At 46.3% G+C, this 22,210-nt stretch overlaps 1 protein-coding gene across 2 annotated transcripts in view; it reads left to right on the top strand.

The window, feature by feature from the left end:
- The window catches only part of nfe2l1b (nuclear factor, erythroid 2-like 1b), a 52,400-nt gene that overhangs the window by 18,158 nt on the left and 12,032 nt on the right, over window positions 1-22,210 (top strand). For both annotated transcript variants that reach the window (XM_038779663.1, XM_038779664.1), the window contains exon 2: window positions 15,698-15,907. In XM_038779663.1, the coding sequence (XP_038635591.1) occupies window positions 15,698-15,907 (210 nt within the window). The remainder of the gene's footprint in view (window positions 1-15,697; window positions 15,908-22,210) is intronic.

The following is a 22,210-nucleotide window of genomic DNA, read 5'->3' on the forward strand; positions in this document are numbered from 1 at the left end:
GCAGGTTTGTGTACTTGGTCAGCTGTTTACAGGTCTGAAAATCTCAGAACCACACTCGTGGAGGCCATGAGTCAATATATCTGTTGTTACAGATGCTGTTCTAATTAGTTACCCTTTATATCAATCTGTTTGGTTTGGGATTTTAATTTCAATTTTAGCGCTGGGGTGAGCTGTAGTGTAACCTCAACTTTAGAAACTCCAGGACTTAAACCTGAATACTGGGACCACGGCGAGTGTTGTCGCCTCATCAGACTGTAGGGTCCACTGATATATTGCATTGTTAAGATGGAGAAGGAGTTGATGATTATTCATGAAGCATATTTGTAAACATTGCATTTAAAATAATTTCCTAAGACCTGGAATTTCCTTTTTGCCAACATCCTTTGCACATTGATGGACCAAACATTGCTTCTAATTCTACTCTGAACTAGGCTTGTATATGACAGCCAATAGATACAACAGTACAATATGGTTCAAGCACCCAGTCCGAAGCTAGGAGAAGCTGAAAGTTATCTCAAGTTTGTTCAGTAAAGGAAGACTAGCATTTATATAGCTCTTTTCCAAAACACTTTTACAGCCAATGTACATTTTATGACACGTGGTTACTGTAGACCGTGAGCCAGTAAAATGATGCAAGGGTAGCATCAATGTCCTTTTTACTGCTGCTCTGGTAATATATATACCAAGATAGCCCAGAGCGTGGTGACTCTCTGCGAACTCTCACACAGATCCTCTTTTTACATCTCCTATAACCGTACTAATCTCTTGCAACTTAATTCTACCACTATCACTAACCTTTCCCTATTACGTATTTTCTTTTCATGTACAAATGATCTGTTTGAGCTGCATGCAGAAAAATACTTTTCACTGCACCTCGGTACATGTGACAATAAACATTCAATCCAATATTTCTGGGATAATTTTTTACCTTTGCCGACTGCTTTGCGTGCCCATGGGAAGGACTCCTAGGGTGCTTTTAAGCTTTATGTTCAGATTGAGTGTAATGCATGGGTTAATAATTAAATGACCAGTTATCCGCTTTAACATACATGGATTCTGCAGACTTATTTTTTTTGGGGTGGGAATCCGGGAGTCTCCCATGTCTTCAATTCACACACTCCACTCTTGAACAGCAGCATTAACGTTGAGGCTGCATCTTTTATCGACTTGTATAGGGGGCACAAGATGACTGGGTGCTTTGCTGAAAATTGCGTCACGCGCAGTCTTAGCAGTGAGCCCTGAGGCAGTGTATTGACTTGTTTCCTATAAACCAGTGGTATCAAGCGTGTACTCAGTCTTTATATCTGCATTGACTTGTAGCACAATTCAAGGTTATCATTTCCTGCTAGCTTTTGTCTCCTTTCTATTCTACATCTTTGCAAACTTCAGGTCATTCAAAACCTTGCTGCTTGTGTCCTAACGTGCACCAAATCTGCTCACCAATCTTTTCCTTTGCTCTTCAATCTACATCAGCCCTTGATCAAGCAAAGCTCAATTTTAAATTGTCATTTTTTTTTACAAATCTCTCCCTGGCCTCGTCTCGCTACCTCAAATCTTTGGCCTGCAACCATCAAGATCTCGACTCTGCTGATTCTGATTTCAGTGGATTCCTGATTTTAATGGCCACACCTTCAGCTCTGAAATGTTTATTTGTTTACAGGATGTGGGCGTTGCTGGCTAGGATAGCTTTTCCACCCATTGCACATTGCCCGTAAGGTGGTGGTGAGCTGCCTCTTGGACTGTTGCAGACCATGTGTTGTAGGTACACCCAGAATGCTGTTAGGCAGGGAATTCCAGGCTTTTGACCGAGCAATATTGAAGGAACGGCAATATTGTTCCAAATCAGGATTGTATGTGGCTTGGAGGGAACTTGCAGGTCTGGTATTCTTGTACATCTGCTGCCCTTGTCCTTCTAGGTGGTAGACGCCTTTTCTTGGAAGGTACTATTGAAGACCGCTTAGTAAGTTACTGCAGTGCGTCTTCTAACTGATACACACTTCTGCATTGCTGGTGGAGAGAGTGAATGTTTAAAATGGTGGGTGGGGTGCCAATCAGAAGGGCTGTTTTGGCCTGGGTGATATTGAACTTGAGTTTTATTGGAACTGCACAGAGGAGGGCAGCACGGTGACGCAGTGGGTTAGCACTGCGGCCTCACAGCGCCGAGGTCCCAGGTTCGATCCTGGCTCTGGGTCACTGTCCATGTGAAATTTGCACATTCTCCCCATGTCTGCATGGGATTCGCCCCCACAACACAAAGATGTGTAGGGTAGGTGGATTGGTCACACTAAAATTGCCCCTTAATTGGAAAAAAATTAATTGGGTACTCTAAATTTATTTTTTAAAAAGGAACTGCACACAGGCAAGTGGAGAGTATTCCATCACACACCTGATTTGTGCCTTGTAGGTGGTGGACAGGCTTTGGGGAGTATGAAGCAAGTTACCGCAGAATTCCCAGCCTCTGACCTGCTCTTGTAGCTACAATATTTATATGACTGGTTTAGTTTCTGGGGAAGTCAATAATCTTTGTTATTGTCGCAAGTAGGCTTACCTTAATACTGCAATGAAGTTACTGTGAAAAGCCCCTAGTCACCACATTCCGGCGTCTGTTCGGGTACACAGAGGGAGAATTCAGAATGTCCAATTCACCTAATAGCATGTCCTTCCGGACTTGTGGGAGGAAACCGGAGGAAACCCAAGCAGAAACAGGGAGAACGTACAGACTCCGCACAGACAGTGACCAAAGTGGGAATTGAACCTGGGACGCTGGTGCTGTGAAGCAACAGTGCTAACCACTGTACTACCGTGCTGCCTTGGCAACCTCGAGGATGTTGATAGTGGGAGATCCAGTGATGCTAATGTCAAAAGGAGTTGGTTAGATTCTCTCATGTTAAAGAAGGTTATTGCCCGGCACTTGTGTTACACAAATGTTACTTGAAAATACCCTCTCTACACCTCTCTGCCTTTCTTCTCCTCTTTCCTCTATTTTTTTAAGACATTCTTTAAAACCTACCACTTTGATAAAGTTTTAGTCATTTGTCCTAATCTCTTTGTGTCTCAGTGTCAAATTTTGTCCTGTTAAGCACCGTGGGACATTTTATTATATTAAAGACATTGTATAAATGTGTGTTCTAATTCGGGTATGGATTGTTGGATATATTGAAAGTCTGACAAACATGGCCCGTCATGACTGCTATATGGGTTAAATTAGGGATTGTGCGTTGTCGCGTCATTAGGGATTGTGCGTTGTCGAGTCATTACAAAGCACTATGAGATTGTTGCTACTCTGTTGGAAGACTTTCTCCATTTTGTTTCTTGCTCCTCCATTCTTCTTTCTCACTTTCCCTCCACAAGTGTCACACTCCTGCCTAATTTTACCGCTTGCCTCTAATAGAGGGGACTTTAACCTAAACCTGAGAGCATCTGCCCCTCCGTTTGTAACATAGTTTTATCTCTCTCGACACTCCAATCTGGGCTTCATTGCTGTTTATAACTTACCACAGCAGGCTGGTACTACTGATCCTATTTCATCGCATCATGACTACAACTGCATTTCAAAAGTACTTTTACTAGCTGCAAAGCAATTTAAATCATCCAGAACGTGAAAAACGCTATATAAATGCAAGTTTTTTTTCTTTTAAATCAACCGTTACAACAACAACTGATATTTATATAATGTCCTTAACATAATAAAACAGTCCATGGCATTTTACAAGGTACGCTTGTCAAGCATATGTATTTTCATCCTCTATTTTCCTTCTTTGTCCCCTCCTTCATCCAACAATATTCTGCTCTGCCTCTCTCTGGAGGGTCTGTGTATGGCATCCAGTTTGATGGGTCTGTATGGGGATGATTACAAACTGGCGGTGAAGGCACTGCTTGTTCAGTTTGAGTTCTGATTATCTCGGTACAATAAAATACAGGAGCCTGAGTCTGTGTATTTGTTTGTCCTATAAATAAACTATTACTGAAAATCATGCCTTGTACATTAATTATATAAAACAAATGAGCTGCCAACTGACCATGTGATTGACTGCTAAATAATCCTTACGTCAACTAAAAGCCAGAATTTTCATGGACCGAGAACTGTTGGGCTTAATCTTTAATCTTTATCATTCAGCTGAGTGTTGAGGGGGTTCAAGCAGATGTGTAACACAGGAAGTTAATTATTGGTATTCTGCTGTTGTCTCCGTTTTCTCTCCACTTCCTTACCCTTCCTGACTGGTGTTGTGACACCCGCCAGAGGAGTCTACAGCAGTCTATTAACCCCTACATGAACTGATTGAGATGTAGGAAGGGAGGGGCTAGTTAAAAGCTCTGTTGACTGAACATTTAAATAACCTTGCAGGTCACCCCCAAAATAAAGAGCATTAAGACCTAAGCACTTCCAGACTTTGATACGAAAATTAGTCAGAACTCCACCACATTTGACACGGATTCTGAATTGTATTGCATCTCATGAGCCCACGTGTGCCAGAGTGAAAGTGGTTTGTTTCTTGCAACTGCATAAACCATTCTAGTGAATACTTTGTATTTTGGCATTGAAATAACTTTAGTTTTGTTGCAGGAATTGGACCATGGGCTGAATATTTTAGGGAATATCTTTGAAGAATGAGCTGTAACTCACTCTCAACCCATTGCTCAAACTTGCATATCTGGGATAATTAATTGCCACAAAAAGATCTAAGATGTGTGGAATCTTGTGGGTAGGGTGGTGATGGGGTATATCATTCTGGTGGTGTCTTCTGCAATCTTGTCGAGTCCTGGGTGGCCCCTAGCAAAGGACAGCCCAGCTGGTGCTCAAAGCCATCTACATTCATTGGCACTGCAGGATGACCTGTATGACCTCATGACAAGAAGATCCTGAATGAGCCTACTGCAGTGATTTCTATAAAGCCAGCCTTTATGGTCCACAAACTGTTTAAATGAAAAGAAAGGCGTTGATTTATTTAACATTTCATCCTGAACTCTGGATGCCATCTGAATGCTTTACAGCCAATGAAGTACTTTTGAAGTGAAAAGTAATGTGGGAAGTGTGGCAGTCAATTTGTTCACAGTCAGCTCCCAAAAACAGCAATTCCATAAGTTACAGATCGTCATGAGCCATAGCTTTCTTGCTCCCCGGCGTAGGATTTGGGGGCTACCCACCCCCGACTTGAGCCGAATCCTCTCCCAACACACCCCAAACTCCCTCTGACCCGACACCACTCAGCTAGTGCTATAAAAAGAGCATCTATCCTCCTTTGTTCCACTCCTTTTGCCCTTTGCTGCTGGAGCTATTGACCGTTGCTGCTTCAGTCTCATCCAGCCTGAGTCGGTGATCGGTGAGACAGGCGTTTTGGAATTCAAGCATAAGTCCGTATGGAGTGGTAATCTGCCGCTTGATTGCTACTCTGAGGAAGTTACAGGCCAAAGTTTTGGGTGTTTTCTGTGTGATAAATACTGGCCAGGACATGTTGCACTGTTTTTTGGGGGTTTTCATTGTGTTAACAGACCTGGCACATGTACTCAGCCCAGGAGACTCCAGCACCATGAACACAAGTGTGTTCACAACAGAGGAGGGCGTAAAAGGAAAAAAATAATATCAATATCTCTGACCTTGCAGGAGATTATTTTATATCTATATTTTGAGGGAACATTTATTTATCCTTTTTTCCTCCATTTCCCCCCCCCAGAAAAGTGTTGTCCATTGTCAAACCAGCAGTTTCCGTTATGTTAGGCCAGGCGACTATCCCTGGTGTCTGAATTGGCTAGGTTGCACCACTCCAAAATGATCACGAGTAAATAGAGTATTAACTTAATTGGGTTGATGTTGTAGTATAGCTTGTTGGGTTTTCAATAAATACCCAACAAATGAGTGTACTGCGGTGATCTGTAATATTCCCAATTATTTTATGGTGTGGAATCCACTTATTCAATTAGCTTAATCAATGCCTGTTTAATTAGGACATGATACCAGTGGAACAGTGCTGCATTCTCTTTTTTTTAATATAAATTTAGTGTACCCAATTAATTTTTTCCAATTAAGGGGCAATTTAGCATGGCCAATCCACCTAGCCTGCACATCTTTGGGTTGTGGGGGCGAAACCCACGCAACACTGGGAGAATGTGCAAACTCCACACAGACAGTGACCCAGGGCCGGGATGGAACCTGGGACCTTGGCGCCGTGAGGCAACAGGGCTAACCCACTGCGCCACCATGCTGCCCGCAGTGCTGCATTCTCTTTTTTAAAAAATCTTTTTTTTTAAATAATTTTTATTGAAATTTTTACAAAATATAAACATCTTAACTCTATTAACATACAACCGCGGTAACAACCCATGAACAATACCCCCCGAGCTTCAAGAGCAACTTCAAACAAAAGGAAAGAACAAAAACAAAAAAAAATAAAACAGAAAAAAAAACAAAAAAAGAGAGAGATAGCACCCTCCACAAACCCATGTGCTCAGTTCTCCCTCCCCCCAATCCTTCCCCCCGCCGCCCCCGGGCTGCTGCTGCTATCGGCCTAATTCCCTACCTTTCCGCCAGGAAGTCCAGAAAAGGCTGCCACCGCCTGAAAAACCCTTGTACTGATCCCCTCAGGGCAAATTTCACCCTCTCCAATTTAATGAACCCCGCCATATCAGAGATCCAGGCCTCCATGCTTGGGGGCCTCGCACCCTTCCATTGGAGCAAGATCCTCCGCCGGGCTACTAGGGACGCAAAGGCCAGAACACCGGCCTCTATTGCCTCCTGCACTCCCGGCTCCACTGCAACCCCAAAAATTGCGAGTCCCCAGCCTGGCTCGACCCTGGATCCCACCACCCTCGACACAGTCCTTGCTACCCCCTTCCAAAACTCCCCCAACGCTGGGCACGCCCAAAACATATGGGCGTGGTTCGCTGGGCTCCCCGAGCACCTAGCACACCTGTCCTCGCCCCCGAAAAACCTGCTCATCCTCGACCCAGTCATGTGGGCCTGCAGTGCTGCATTCTCAACAGGGCTGTTTTTAATAGTGATCTCTAGTTTTAGATTCTCCCTCAAGGGGAAGCATCTTGCCACATCCACTCTTTTCTTTTATGCTGATATCTCAATTTGGAAATGAGTGGATTTGGTTAATTGGAGAGTAGAGGATAGTCCGGCAATAGTCACTTAAAATGTGTTCATGGAATATTTGTTTAACTTTGAACTTAATCTGACTTGTGACAAAATGAACTTTGTTGGCATTTCATTTCATCAGCATCTAAATCCAATGTTTTGTTATTGCTTTGTACATGCTCTAGGCAGAATAATGTATGGAAACTTGACGTTTATGGCCATTCTCCTCCTTCCCTCATATTGGGATATAATACTGAACTCCTGATACTTCATTGGAGGTGACCGTTGTATATGCCTGAGCTCAGACTGTCAGAGTTCAAGCATGTAGGGTGAGATCATTATATAAATGATATGGATGAAGAGACCACGAAATTTGTTGATGATCTAAAGATAGGCAGGACTGTAAGTTGTGTAAAGGACATAAGGAGGTTACGAAAGGTTATAGGTAGGTTAGGTGAGTGGGGAAAGGTCCGGCAAATGGAGTATAATGTGAGAAAAAGTGAAATTGTCTATTTTGACAGGAAGTATAAAAAAATAAGCATGTTATCTAAATAGTGAGAGATTGCTGAGGGATCTGACTGTCCTAATGCATGAAACGCAAAAGATTACATACGGATATAGCAAGTAATTCGCAAATATAATAGAATGTTATTGTTTATTGATGTGGCGATGCCGGAGTTGGACTGGGGTGAGCACAGTAACAAGTCTTACAACGCCAGGTTAAAGTCCAACAGGTTTGTTTCAAACACTAGCTTTCGGAAGGAGCAGTGCTCTGAAATCGCTAGTGTTTGAAACAAACATGTTGGACTTTAACCTGGTGTTGTAAGACTTCTTATTGTTTATTGTGATAGGAATTGAATACAAAAGTAGGGAGGTTATGCTTCGATTGTACAGGGCATTGGAGAGACCACAGCTGGAGTACTGGACACTGTATTGGTCACCTTTTTAAAGAAAAGATGTAAATGCACTGCAAGCAGCTCAGAGAAGGTTTACTAGATTAATATTTGATACAGGTAGGTTATCTTATGATGAAAGGTTGAACAGGCTAGGCTTGTATTTGCTGGTGTTTAGAAGAGTAAGAGGTGACTTGATTGAAACATAAAATCCTGAGGGGACTTGACGGGGTGGATGTGGAGAGGATGTATCCTTTTGTGGGAGAACCTGGAACTAGGGGGTCATTGTTTAAAAATATGGGGTTGCTCATTTACAAGAAAAGGAAATTCTTTTTATGCGGATCATGATTCTTTGGAACAACTTCCTCAAAATGTGGTGGAGGCAGAGTCTTTGAATATTTTAAAGGCAGAAGTAGATAGATTCTAGTTAAGCAAGGGGTGAAAGTATCGGGGGTGGGCAGGAATGTGAATTGAAGTTAAAATCAGATTAGCCATGATCATCTTGAATAGTGGAGCAGGCCTGAATGGCTGAGTGACCTACCCCTGCTCCTAATTTGTATGTAGGCCATGTCCCTGCATACACATTGCCCAGCAGGATCTGCCAGATGTGGTCAAGAGCTGGAACTGAAGTGCCTCTTCAATTTGAGCACTCTGGAATCGTAATGCTACATCCAAGGCTCTGCACAGATCATTGGGTGGGCCACCAGATTAAAATGTTGAGGTTCAAACAATGAGATAACCAGCGGGATTGCTGCTTGGCTTTAATTCATGGTAGGACTGTGATAGTTGTTGGGTTCTGGTGATTCTACCCTATAACATATTTGTGGATTTTCTGTTCCATAGATATGGGTTGTATCTGTAATTTTAGGCAGTAGTTTTGTCGAGTGGTAACTAATTTACTTTGTCTCTGATTGGACTAATGTCCCATAGTTTCTTATAAGCACATTTCTGATTTGCATTCTTCTCTCATGTTGAATGATTGCAGTAGTAATTACAACTTGCATTTTTCTTTAAAAAATTTTTTTTTTACAGTACCCAATTATTTTATTTCAATTAAGGGGCAATTTAGCGGGGCCAATCCACCTAACCTGCACATCTTTTGGCTTGTGGGGGTGAGACACGGGGAGAATGTGCAAACTCCACACGGACAGAGACCCGGGGCCGGGATCGAACCCGGGTCCTCAGCGCTGTAGGCAGCAGTTAAATTAATTAACTTATTAAAGCAGAGCTAACCACTGTGCCATCGTGCCACTCACAGCTTGAATTTTTTCCCCCATCGATCTGGCCAATTATTTTCACCCAAACTGCCTTTGGCCTGTGATATGGGTCGGTGAAACACTTCTCACCTGTTGCTACTTCCACAAGCAAAAGTTTTTTTTTACTTTTTCTGAGTTACAAAGCCAGGGCTCAGAGTGTGGACAGGGGCGAACCCCTAATTCAGCTCCTTGCCTGCCCCAAAAACCAATTCAAATTCAAATTGAGTCCAATTCATGGTCCCCACAAGAGACATACCAAATCTGAGCCAAAAGGCACAGCTGATACTACATTTGATCTTAGCCAAAAGGCCAAGACACAAGCAAAAGTTAATTCATCCCAAGTACTAAAGGTGTGACAGCAGACTTGACTGCAGCGGAGACCAATTATGCCCCCTCGTGTCCATTGCTCCTGAACCAGCATCCTGGTTGCGATTGACTAGCTTCACACAGATTGAACCTGAGATCCTTCTCTGCTGCTTCCTGGCTTAGGTTTCTCGGCATCCGGATGGAATTGCACAACCTCACTAGTGGGAATAGAAGGAACTTAGTTAAAAGCAAAAGACTGGATGCTAGAAATCTGAAATTAACATGAAAAGTGCTGGAGTCACTCAGCTGGTCAGGCAGCATCTGTGGAGAGAAACAGCATTAATGTTAAGGTTGACGATGAAAAGTTTCTCTCCACAGAAGAGACTTGGTTCCTGCCCTGGCTGGTGAGTGGTAGATTGTGCTGTTAGTGATGGGTTGAATATTCATGTCCATTTTGTTACACTTTCATACTTGGAGCAGTTTGAGGTGCAATTGATTGAGTAGCTCAGTTGATCCAGCTCTTAAAATGGAAATGTTACTTTGGTTAATGGGAGTTTGGTACAGTGTGATAACTCTCACCAAGAGGAGTTGTTAGAAAGTTGATATGATTAGTGCAGATTTCATGTTTAATTTAAAGGGGAAATGGTTGGGGAGTGGAGGCGGGAGGAGAATAAAAGCGGGTCACGTTGCTCCTTTTAACTCAATAAAATTCCCTCTCTAGAAATCAAGCACAAATTCTCAACCTTTGAGAAGTGGGTGTGGGACTTTGCAAAGCTCTAATGTGGACAGTGATTTAAGTTGGATGACAGAACCAAGATGGATAAAAGTAGATAAATGTGGATTATGTCCAATTACTAATAGACTCCCTGCTACAGTTCCACAATTGAGCCAGTCCAGACAGACTGCTCCCCCTGCTCCTTTCTCCTGTGAGTGCAAAGGGATTACCAGCTGCCTAACCCATTGCAGCATTCTAGAACCGGCTGACTGCCAGAATAACAGAGCTTATGTAAAGTCAAAAATAGCTATGACCCGTTATCCGTGAGGACAGGAGGAGGTGCTGAAGATGAAACGGGTACTGAAAAATTCAAATCTTTTTGCCATTCCTTCGTACGAGGCAGAAGGAATCATCTCGAGCTGTTTCTGTGAGCTGGATTATTTAAATTTTACTGCACAGTTTTTAAAACAACTTCATATTTAAAACAGGTGATGAGTGCATTGCAGCTTTTAAAGTTCAAGTATTGACTCTGTAAAGTCGGCGCTGATTTTCTTCAGAGGTCACCTTGATCTAAACAGCCTGCTGTTTTAAGCAGCCATTTTTCTCTGAATTGACCACGCTTCTAAGTTTAATTAAATGTGTCAGCTGTCCACATCCAGACTGGGCTGAGGCCTCTGATCAGCCAAGCTGTGATTGAGACCAATAGGCTGACATGGGACTATGCTAAAAGCAGTCACCCTTTCTTGTTCCACTTTCAAGTTGGTTTCAAGGCCTAATATTTAATCATAAACTGAGTCACCGTCACTGAATTCAGTGGCGTCTACCAGAGTTGTGACTGTGTTTGATTGTGACTGGGTAGAGAAAACTGGCATTTTCCAGTGCATTTGGTGCTCGATGTCCCAGGAAAACCTGTTTTGAGAAAATAAAACTTTTTTAACAGGCAGAAACTGTTATTGAATCCTGATTTCTTCTGATCTGGACTAAGAACCATTAGCTATGTTAAAGTGCCCTTAGGTGGGGCTATGAGAATAGGGTGGGGGATTGGGCCTAGGTAGGCTGCTCTTTCAGAGGGCCAGTGCAGACATTATGGGCTGAATAGCCGCCTCCTCCACTGTAAGGATTCCATGATAAAACAACACAAGACACTTCACTGGAGAATTAACAGGCTAAATTTGATACTGCACAATTGATATTCAGAGCTTCCTTCCTCTCCCTCCCTTTCTCTCTTTCTTTCTCTCTCTCCCCCCCCCCCCCCCAATCCCTCTCGCTCTCCCCCCAACACACTCTCTCTCCCCCCAACACACTCTCTCTTCCCCCATCTTTCTCTCTCTCTCTCTCTCTCTCTCCCCCATCTCTCTCTCTCTCTCTCTCTGCCCCCCCCCCAAAAAACTCGTACCAGCCTCCCCGAACAGGTGCTGGAATGTGGCGACTAGGGGCTTTTCACAGTAACTTCATTTGAAGCCTACTTGTGACAATAAGTGATTTTCATTTCATTTCAACTCTCTCTCCCCCACCAGCTCTCACTCCCCCATCTGTCTGTCTCCCTCTCTGTCTTTGTCTCCCTCCCTCTCTGTCTTTGTCTCCCTCCCTCTCTGTCTTTGTCTCCCTCTCTGTCTGTCTTTGTCTCCCTCTCTGTCTGTCTGTCTCCCTCTCTGTCCGTCTGTCTCCCCCTCTGTCCGTCTGTCTCCCCCTCTGTCCGTCTGTCTCCCTCTCTGTCCGTCTGTCTCCCTCTCTGTCCGTCTGTCTCCCTCTCTGTCCGTCTGTCTCCCTCTCTGTCCGTCTGTCTCCCTCTCTGTCCGTCTGTCTCCCTCTCTGTCCGTCTGTCTCCCTCTCTGTCCGTCTGTCTCCCTCTCTGTCCGTCTGTCTCCCTCTCTGTCCGTCTGTCTCCCTCTCTGTCCGTCTGTCTCCCTCTCTGTCCGTCTGTCTCCCTCTCTGTCCGTCTGTCTCCCTCTCTGTCCGTCTGTCTCCCTCTCTGTCCGTCTCCCTCCCTCTCTGTCCGTCTCTCTCCCCCTCTGTCCGTCTGTCTCCCTCTCTGTCCGTCTGTCTCCCTCTCTGTCCGTCTGTCTCCCTCTCTGTCCGTCTGTCTCCCTCTCTGTCCGTCTGTCTCCCTCTCTGTCCGTCTGTCTCCCTCTCTGTCCGTCTGTCTCCCTCTCTGTCCGTCTGTCTCCCTCTCTGTCTGTCTGTCTCCCTCTCTGTCTGTCTGTCTGTCTCCCTCTCTGTCTGTCTGTCTCCCTCTCTGTCTGTCTGTATGGCTCCCTCTCTGTCTGTCTGTATGGCTCCCTCTCTGTCTGTCTGTATGGCTCCCTCTCTGTCTCTCTGTATGTCTCCCTCTCTGTCTGTCTCCCTCTCTGTCTGTCTGTCTCTCTCCCTCTCTGTCTGTCCGTCTGTCTCCCTCTCTGTCTGTCCGTCTGTCTCCCTCTCTGTCTGTCCGTCTGTCTCCCTCTCTGTCTGTCCGTCTGTCTCCCTCTCTGTCTGTCCGTCTGTCTCCCTCTCTGTCTGTCCGTCTGTCCCTCTCTGTCCGTCTGTCCCTCTCTGTCCGTCTGTCCCTCTCTGTCCGTCTGTCCCTCTCTGTCCGTCTGTCCCTCTCTGTCCGTCTGTCCCTCTCTGTCCGTCTGTCCCTCTCTGTCCGTCTGTCCCTCTCTGTCCGTCTGTCCCTCTCTGTCCGTCTGTCCCTCTCTGTCCGTCTGTCCCTCTCTGTCCGTCTGTCCCTCTCTGTCCCCGTCTGTCCCTCTCTGTCCCCGTCTGTCCCTCTCTGTCCCCGTCTGTCCCTCTCTGTCCCCGTCTGTCCCTCTCTGTCCCCGTCTGTCCCTCTCTGTCCCCGTCTGTCCCTCTCTGTCCGTCTGTCCCTCTCTGTCCGTCTGTCCCTCTCTGTCCGTCTGTCCCTCTCTGTCCGTCTGTCCCTCTCTGTCCGTCTGTCCCTCTCTGTCCGTCTGTCCCTCTCTGTCCGTCTGTCCCCTCTGTCCGTCTGTCCCCCTCTGTCCGTCTGTCCCCCTCTGTCCGTCTGTCCCCCTCTGTCCGTCTGTCCCCCTCTGTCCGTCTGTCCCCCTCTGTCCGTCTGTCCCCCTCTGTCCGTCTGTCCCCCTCTGTCCGTCTGTCCCCCTCTGTCCGTCTGTCGCCCTCTGTCCGTCTGTCGCCCTCTGTCCGTCTGTCGCCCTCTGTCCGTCTGTCGCTCTCTGTCCGTCTGTCGCTCTCTGTCCGTCTGTCGCTCTCTGTCCGTCTGTCGCTCTCTGTCCGTCTGTCCCTCTCTGTCCGTCTGTCCCTCTCTGTCCGCCTGTCCCTCTCTGTCCGCCTGTCCCTCTCTGTGCGTCCCTCTCCCCCTCCGTCTCTCTCTCCCCCCCATCCCCGTCTCTCCTTCCCCCCCCCTCATCCCCCATCCCCGTCTCTCCCCCCCCATCCCTGTCTCTCTTCCCCCCCCCCCCCCCAATCCCCGTCTCCCCTTTTTGTCTGTCTCTCTCCCTCCCTCTCTCCTCCCCTCCATCCCTCCCACACTCTCTCTTTGTGTGTGTGTGTGTCTCTCTCTCTCTCTCTCTCTGTCCCTCTGTCTGTGTCTCTCTCTGTGTCTTTGCTGCAGCTCATTGCCCCCATATGTCAATCAGTGTTGGTACCACTATATGATGTGGGCAGGAGAGAGAGGGAAGTGGCAGTAAATCAAACATTGCCAGGCAGTGTCTGACTGGAGCTGCTATAACTAATCTCAGATTTATGCCCTTCTCAAAACTGCTGTCTGGAATTTGAAATACAGAAGCAGAATAATTGATTTTAAACACACACAAATATGGTAGTGTAAAATGGGGAGAAAAATCATTAGAATTGGTTCAGGCTACTCTGACGTGTGAATGGTAGGAAAATTGGAGTTCTTAGGAGAGCTGTCCTTTTAGACCTACCTTTTTTTCTCTTTTCCTCTACCCAGCTAATCTTATTCAGTGAGTTTGTGACTGATCCAGAGATATTCAATATCAGGGAAGGAAGTTGTTGGTAAAATATCAAATTAGATTTTTTTTCCCTTCAAGGCAGTGGGAGAATATTCTTAATAAAAAAATCTCCTTTTTTCCATCCATCTGCCTCTCTTCCTTTCCCATTAATGCTCTTTCAAGGTAGTTTTGTAAACTTCAGATCCTTTCCACACAGCTGGGCAGCATGGTTGCACAATGGTTAGCACAGTTGCTTCACAACTCCAGGGTCCTAGGTTCAATTCTCGGCTTGGGTCACTGTCTGCAGACTCTGCACTTTCTCCCGGTCTCTGCGTGAGCTTCCTCCGAGTGTTCCGGTTTCCTCCCACAGTCCAAAGATTTGCAGGTTAGGTGGATTGGCCATGATACATTGCCCTTCGATTAGGTGGGATTATGGGGAAAGGGTGGAGGTGTGGGCTTAAGTACGGTGCTCTTTCCAAGAGCCAGTACAGACTCGATGGGCCGAATGGCTCCTTCTGCACTCTTGATTCTATGATTTCTACTGACAGCTGGGCACATAGCCTTCTTAAAAAAATGTTGCTTTGTTCCTGAGATATTAGCAGCATTGACAGGTCAGTAAAACGGAAAATTCTGGTCATTCTCTGGTCAGGCAGTATCCACAGGGAAATAAATAAGAGGTCCTAACCTTTTTACAGGTCTTATCCTCCGTTAGAGGGTCACTGACCTGAAACATTAACAGTGTTTCTCTCCACACTTCTGCCTGCTGAGCATTTCCAGCATTTTCTCTTTTTGTTTGATCCTCAGCATCCTCAGTATTTTGCTTCAGTTCTGCCAATACTCTACTTATTCATCCTTGGTAACCAAAGTGCTTTAAGAATCAAGCAAGTAGTTTGCAGCTAGAATCAGACTGAATTGGGATAGCCATTTCCCATCCATGAAAGGCATCCATCAAGTAGCTGTTTCTTTAATTTAAATAATGGTAGATTTCGTGATCAAATTCTCAAATTTATTGAACTCCATTTTGCAATATGCCAGGATGCTAGTCCAGTACCAAACCTTCTGGGCTACCATGCGTTCTCTGGCAAAAGGGGTGTTTTACTGAAACTAGCTGTGTGGAAAGATGTCTGAAGAAGAGTCATGCGCACTCCAAAGGTTCCAGCATCTGTTGCCATTCTTCAGGTGCAGTGTCTGTTTTGGTTTGAATAGAAAATTCCAAAACTGAGTTTAAAACAGGGTATTATGGGTTACAGAACCAGTGGGGAATATAGATGAAGATATAGAAGAGCCATGATCGAATTGAATGCTGGAACCGGTCTGAGGGGCTGAATGGCTTCCTCTTGTTCCTATGTTCAGTGTTTTAGTGCCCACCGGTGGAAATTGAACCATTGCCTCCTTGCTCCTGTCAGGGGAGGGTGAGGTTATTAGAAATGCTGCTGTTTCACTTTGAGATGTTGTTTTACAATTGACAATGAAAGTATCTTTCTTTCTTGCTGAAATAAATGTTTGATACAGATGGAGTTATTTGAATTCTTTGGTTCTAGGACATTGACCTAATTGATATCCTGTGGAGACAGGACATAGATCTGGGAGCTGGGAGAGAGGTTTTCGACTACAATTACAGACAGAAGGAGAACGAGCAAGAGGAGGAGCCGAGCGAGAAGAATGAAGAGAAAGATGGAAATGAGAGGGGTGGATTGCTGCAGGGTCCTGTTCAAGTGGATGGGGAGACGGGAGAAAGCGTTCCCAATCAGGTACTGCTTCATGGCTCAGGACAGGTAGTTTAACCTGCTATCTAATTCTGGATGGTGATGGAATCACAGCACAGAGGTTCAGCCCATTGCCTGTGCCAGCTTTTTGAAAGAGTTATTGAATTAGCCTCACTCCTGTGCACCTTTCCCCACAGCCCTGGAATATTTTCCCTGATCAAGCATTTATCCACTTCCCACTTCCTTTTTTGAAACTTTCTACTGTTGCTGCTTTCACTGCCTTTTCAGACAGCACATTGTAAATCATCATAACTCACTGAGTTTTAAAAATGGTGTTCATTCCCTTTGAGGTTCCCTGACCAATTAACTTAAATCTGCAACTTTCTTCCAGACTCTCCTGCCAGTAACACCCATCATATGTCCCCCCTAAGGAGAGTGATCCCAACTTCTCCAGTCTTTCCATATAACTCAAGTCCTGCATCCACTACCAAAATTTGTCTTTTCTGTGATTTGGGTGTTTCCTGAGCGGTTTTGAGCTGTACTGCTCAGTTATAAGCCTTAAGCTTTGCCATACAGCGTCTTCGTCTAGACAGCATTGCAAGGCAGTGTGACTGGCCAGCTGTAGACATCTAGTAACATGTTTTCTCAATCATCCAATCCCAATATTTTTGCTTAATTAAGTAAAGCGTATATATTGAAAGCTTCCTTTTAATCTGCATGCTAACACTCCCAGTGGCTGGACCACTGGGAGGCATTAAAATGGAATGTTCAGAACATGTCTAGGACTGTTTGCACTAAGTTTAATTGCACTTGGCTTTTCTCCACAATGCTAAATAAAAAAGGGAGCTTCAAAGAGGCTACGTGGCAAGGTACAAAAGCTGCAAACGGAAATTCCATCCATGTTTGTCCTTCATGCACTTAAGGAATGGAAGGGTCTTGATTCAATAGTTTTTTTGTATTCGTTCATGGGATGTGCCCATCCCTGAGGGCATTTAAGACTCAACCACATTGCTCTGGATCTGGAGTCAAGTAGGCCAGACCAGGTAAGGATGACAGATTTCCTCCCCTAAAGGACATTAGTGAATCAGGTGGGTTTTTCCGACAATCGACAATGGTCGATTAGGCTTTTCATTCCAGATTCTCTCTTCTCTCTCTCTCCCTCTTACCCCCGCCCTGCAAAAAAAATGGAATGTTAGATTACCTGATCGTATAGTCACTGAGCCAAACAATCTTGCTGTGCACATGTTTTACTGTTACAGTCTAAAAGCTTGATTATAGATGGTAGTTATAACTGATAGAAAATTAATGTTTTTTCCCTCTGCCAGTTCCTCTGCCTATGCGAACATGCTATTGCTGTGGTGAATGCTGTGATCAGTGGTTCTATGTAAAGAATGATAGCTTGCTCAATAGGCAGCATTCCCGCCTCTAAATCAGAAGGTTGTGAGCTTAACAACTCCCACTCTGGAGATTAAAGTACAAATCTAGGGAGTGCTGAAATATTGGAGGTGCATCTTTCGAATGAGACATTAAACCAATTTTTGTCAAGTAAAAGATCCCCTGACACTACTTTGAAGAATAATAGGCAAATTCTCACCAGTCTCCACAATCAACAGCTAAAATCTGGTCACCACCTTGTTTTTGGGACCCCGCTTTGTGCAAATTGGTTGCTGTGTTTTCTCCAATACTTCAAAATGTCAAGCACTTTGGGATGTCCTAAGGTGATGAAAGACCATTTATTTTTAAATCAAAGATTTAACAACTTCTTCCACCATACTGGCTAATTTCATTGTACCAGAAAACGTTATAACCCATCCCATTGTTGAATCATTTGAAGCAAATGCAATACTATTCTGCTAGGCAGTAATGGGTGTGAAGGACTGAATGGTCAGGTCGTTCTAACCCAGTGTATCTCAAGAACGGTTTTTATACCTAATGACAATGGCACTTTTAAGATGCTTGAGGATGACAGACTGGGGTACATCTGTAGCTGTTGAGGTAGGAGTATAGGAACCAGAACATCCTTCTCCAACATTTCTAGTTTCATGACTTTAAGATATGGCATAGACCATTTAGGACAGAGATGAGAAATTCCTTCATCAGAGAGTGGTGAGGCTGTGGAATTTGCTTGTCGAAGGGGTCGGTTTGCATAGTGCTGTTACTTGGGGGGGGGTGGGTGGGGAAGGAGGAGGAATGTTCTGCTGATGGGGGAGGGATTTTTGCTGTGAGACAGAAAGGAGGTCGGGGCCGGAGGCCGTATGGGGTGGGCTGGTGACTGGCCCAAGAAAGGTGATGGCTGATTGGCGAGGGGGGGATGAGCCCCCCAACTAGGCTGATCGCCTGGGACGTAAGAGGGCTAAATGGGCCGGTTAAGACGGCATGCATGTTCGCGCATTTGAGAGGACTGAAGGCGGATGTGGTAATGCTACAGGCTCCGCACCTTAGAGTAACTGATCAGATCAGATTAAGGAAGAGATGGTATTTGAGGCGGGAAGAATAGTTGCGGATGTAGGGCTACGGGGAGAATGCTGGTAGGTGGAGTTGAAATGCCCATCAGCCATGATTGAATGGCGGAGTGGACTCGATGGGCCGAATGGCCTTACTTCCACTCCTATGTCTTATGGTCTTATGTGGCAGGCTGGTACGTTATGGTCAGTGAGAAACTGGAGGCGCTGCAGGTGGTACTAGTAAATGTGAACGCGCCAAATTGGGACAATGTGGAGTTTATAAAGCGAATGCTGGGGAAGATCCTGGGCCTAGATTCGCATAAGTTGGTCATGGGAGGGGACTTTAACACAGTTATTGACCCTGGGTTTGACCGGTCGAGCTCAAGGACAGACAGGGGGTGCCAGCAATGGCAAAGGAGCTAAAGGGGTTCATGGAGCAGATTGGGGGGGAGGGGGGAGGAGGGGGGGGGGGGGGAGGGGGAGGGGGGAGGGGGGGGAGGGGGGAGGGGGGGGGAGGAGGGGGGGGGGGGGAGGGGGGGGGAGGAGAGGGGGGGGAAAGAGGGGGGGGGGGAAGAAAGAGGGAGGGGGGGGGAGAAAGAGGGAGGGGGGGGGAGAAAGAGGGAGGGGGGGGGAGAAAGAGGGAGGGGGGGGGAGAAAGAGGGAGGGGGGGGGAGAAAGAGGGAGGGGGGGGAGAAAGAGGGGGGGGGGGAGAAAGAGGGAGGGGGGGGAGAAAGAGGGAGGGGGGGGGAGAAAGAGGGGGGGGGAAGGGGGGGGGGGGGAAAGAGGGGGGGGGAGAAAGAGGGGGGGGGGGGAGAAAGAGGGGGGGGGGGAAAGAGGGGGGGGGAGGGGGAGAGGAGAGGAGAGGAGAGATGGTGGTGGTGATGACGATCCATGGAGATTTGGGCGGCCGAGGGTGAAGGAGTTCTCCTTCTACTCACACGTACATAAAGTGTTCTCCCGGATTGACTTTTTTATTTTGAACAGGGCTCTACTGACGGAGATAGTGGACACGGGGTATTCGGTGATCACAATCTCGGATCATGCCCTGCACTGGGTTGACCTACAGGTTAGCAGAGAGAGTAGCCAGCACCCGCACTGGAGGCTGGACGTGGGACTTTTAGCTGACGAAGAGGTGTGCGGGCGGCTGAGGAAAAATATTAATAACTACCTGGAAGTCAACAACACGGGTGAAGTTTCGGCGGCGGTGGTCTGGGAGGCATTGAAGGCGGTGGTTAGAGAGGAGCTGATCTCAATACAGGGCCATAGGGAGAAGGCAGACAGAGCAGAGACACACCGATTGATGAAGGAGATATTGCAGGTCGACAGGAGGTATGCGGAGACCCCAGAGGCAGGGCTTTTAAGGGAACGACAGAGGCTACTGGCGGAGTTTGGCTTGTTAACTACAAGGAAGGCGGTAGAGCAGCTGAGGAAGGCGAGGGGGCGATCTATGAGCATGGGGAGAAGGCCAGCAGAATGCTCGCGCAGCAGCTTAGAAAGAGGGAGGGAGCCAGGGAGATTGGGAAAGTAAAGAACGGGGTCGGGAACCTGGTTGGAGACTCAGCAGGGGTGAATAAGGCGTTAAAGGAGTTTTACAGTCGGCAGTATGAATCGGAACCCCCACCTGGGCCGGAGGGGATGAGGCACGTTTTCGGGGGGCTAAATTTCCCGAAGGTTGGTAGAAGGGCTGGGGGGCCCGATCGGGTTGGAAGAGGTAGCAAAGGTCTGAAGGTCATGCAGTTGTGTAAAACCTTGGGACTGGACGGGTACCCAGTGGAGTTTTATAAAAAGTTCTCTGGGATATTAGGGCTGCTATTGATGAAGACATTCAATGAGGCGAGGTAGCGTGGGGTGCTTCTCCCGATAATGTCACAGGCCACAATCTCATTGATCCTGAAGCGGGACAAGGACCCGGAGCTATGTGGGTCCTACAGGCCAATATCCCTATTGAATGTGGACGCCAAGCTGCTGGCCAAAATCTTGTCCTCTAGGATTGAAGACGGTGTTCCGGACGTGATTGAGGAGGACCAGATGGGGTTCGTTAAGGGTAGGCAGTTGGTGGCCAATGTCAGAAGGTTGTTAAATGTGATCATGATGCCCCCAGAAGGTAGGGATGTGGAGATGGACGCAGAGAAGGCTTTTGATCGGGTGGAATGGGAATATCTGAGAGTGGTACTGGGATGGTTCGGATTTGGGCGGGGCTTTATTGACTGGGTCAGGTTGTTGTATCGGGCTCCTGTGGCGAGCGTACAGACGAATAGGACAACATCGGAATATTTTAGGCTGCATCGGGGACGAGACAGGGGTGCCCCCTCTCCCCACTGTTGTTCGCGTTAGCCATAGAGCCGCTGGCAATTGTACTGAGAGCTGGAAGGGGCTGATCCGGGGGGGGGAGATTGAAACACAGAGTCTTGCTTTACGTGCTCCTGTATATATCGGATCCACTGGAGGGGATGGAAGAAATTATGAGGATTCTGGGGGAATTTGGCTGGTTTTTTGAGTATAAACTAAATATGGGGAAGAACATAAGAACATAAGAACTAGGAGCAGGAGTAGGCCATCTGGCCCCTCGAGCCTGCTCCGCCATTCAATTAGATCATGGCTGATCTTTTGTGGACTCAGCTCCACTTTCCGGCCCGAACACCATAACCCTTAATCCCTTTATTCTTCAAAAAACTATCTATCTTTACCTTAAAAACATGTAATGAAGGAGCCTCAACTGCTTCACTGGGCAAGGAATTCCATAGATTCACAACCCTTTGGGTGAAGAAGTTCCTCCTAAACTCAGTCCTAAAAGTGAGATGTTCGTGGTCCAGGCAAGGGGGCAGAAGAGGCGATTGGGGGAACTGCCGTTTAGGGTGGTAGGGGGAAGCTTTCGGTACCTAGGCATCCAGGTGGCATGGGAATGGCTGCAGAAGTTAAATTTGGCCCGATTAGTAACCAAATGAAGGACAATTTTCGGAGGTGGGACGCGCTCCTGTTGCCACTAGCTGGGACGGTGCATTTGGTGAAAATGACATAAGAACTAGGAGCAGGAGTAGGCTATCTGGCCCCTCAAGCCTGCTCCACCATTCAATGAGATCATGGCTGATCTTTTGTGGACTCAGCTCCACTTTCCCGCCCGAACACCATAACCCTTAATCCTTTTATTCTTCAAAAAATTATCTATCTTTACCTTAAAAACATTTAATGAAGGAGCCTCAACTGCTTCACTGGGCAAGGAATTCCATAGATTCACAACCCTTTGGGTGAAGAAGTTCCTCCTAAACTCAGTCCTAAATCTACTTCCCCTTATTTTGAGGCATGTCCCCTAGTTCTGCTTTCACCCACCAGTGGAAACAACCTGCCCGCATCTATCCTATCTATTCCCTTCATAATTTTTAATGTTTCTGTAAGATCCCCCCCTCATCCTTCTAAATTCCTACAAGTACAGTCCCAGTCTACTCAACCTCTCCTCATAATCCAACCCCTTCAGCTCTAGGATTAACCTAGTGAATCTCCTCTGCACACCCTCCAGTGCCAGTATGTCCTTTCTCAAGTAAGGAGACCAAAACTGAACACAATACTCCAGATGTGGCCTCACTAACACCTTATACAATTGCAGCATAACCTCCCTAGTCTTAAACTCCATCCCTCTAGCAATGAAGGACAAAATTCCATTTGCCTTCTTAATCACCTGTAAACCAACTTTCTGTGACTCATGCACTAGCACACCCAGGCGTCTCTGCACAGCAGCATGCTTTAATATTTTATCGTTTAAATAATAATCCCGTTTGCTGTTATTCCTACCAAAATGGATAACCTCACGTTTGTCAACATTGTATTCCATCCTAGCCCATTCACTTAACCTATCCAAATCCCTCTGCAGACTTCCAGTATCCTCTGCACTTTTCGCTTTACCACTCAT

This window comes from Scyliorhinus canicula, chromosome 19, assembly GCF_902713615.1.
Source record: "Scyliorhinus canicula chromosome 19, sScyCan1.1, whole genome shotgun sequence".
NCBI lineage: Eukaryota > Metazoa > Chordata > Chondrichthyes > Carcharhiniformes > Scyliorhinidae > Scyliorhinus > Scyliorhinus canicula.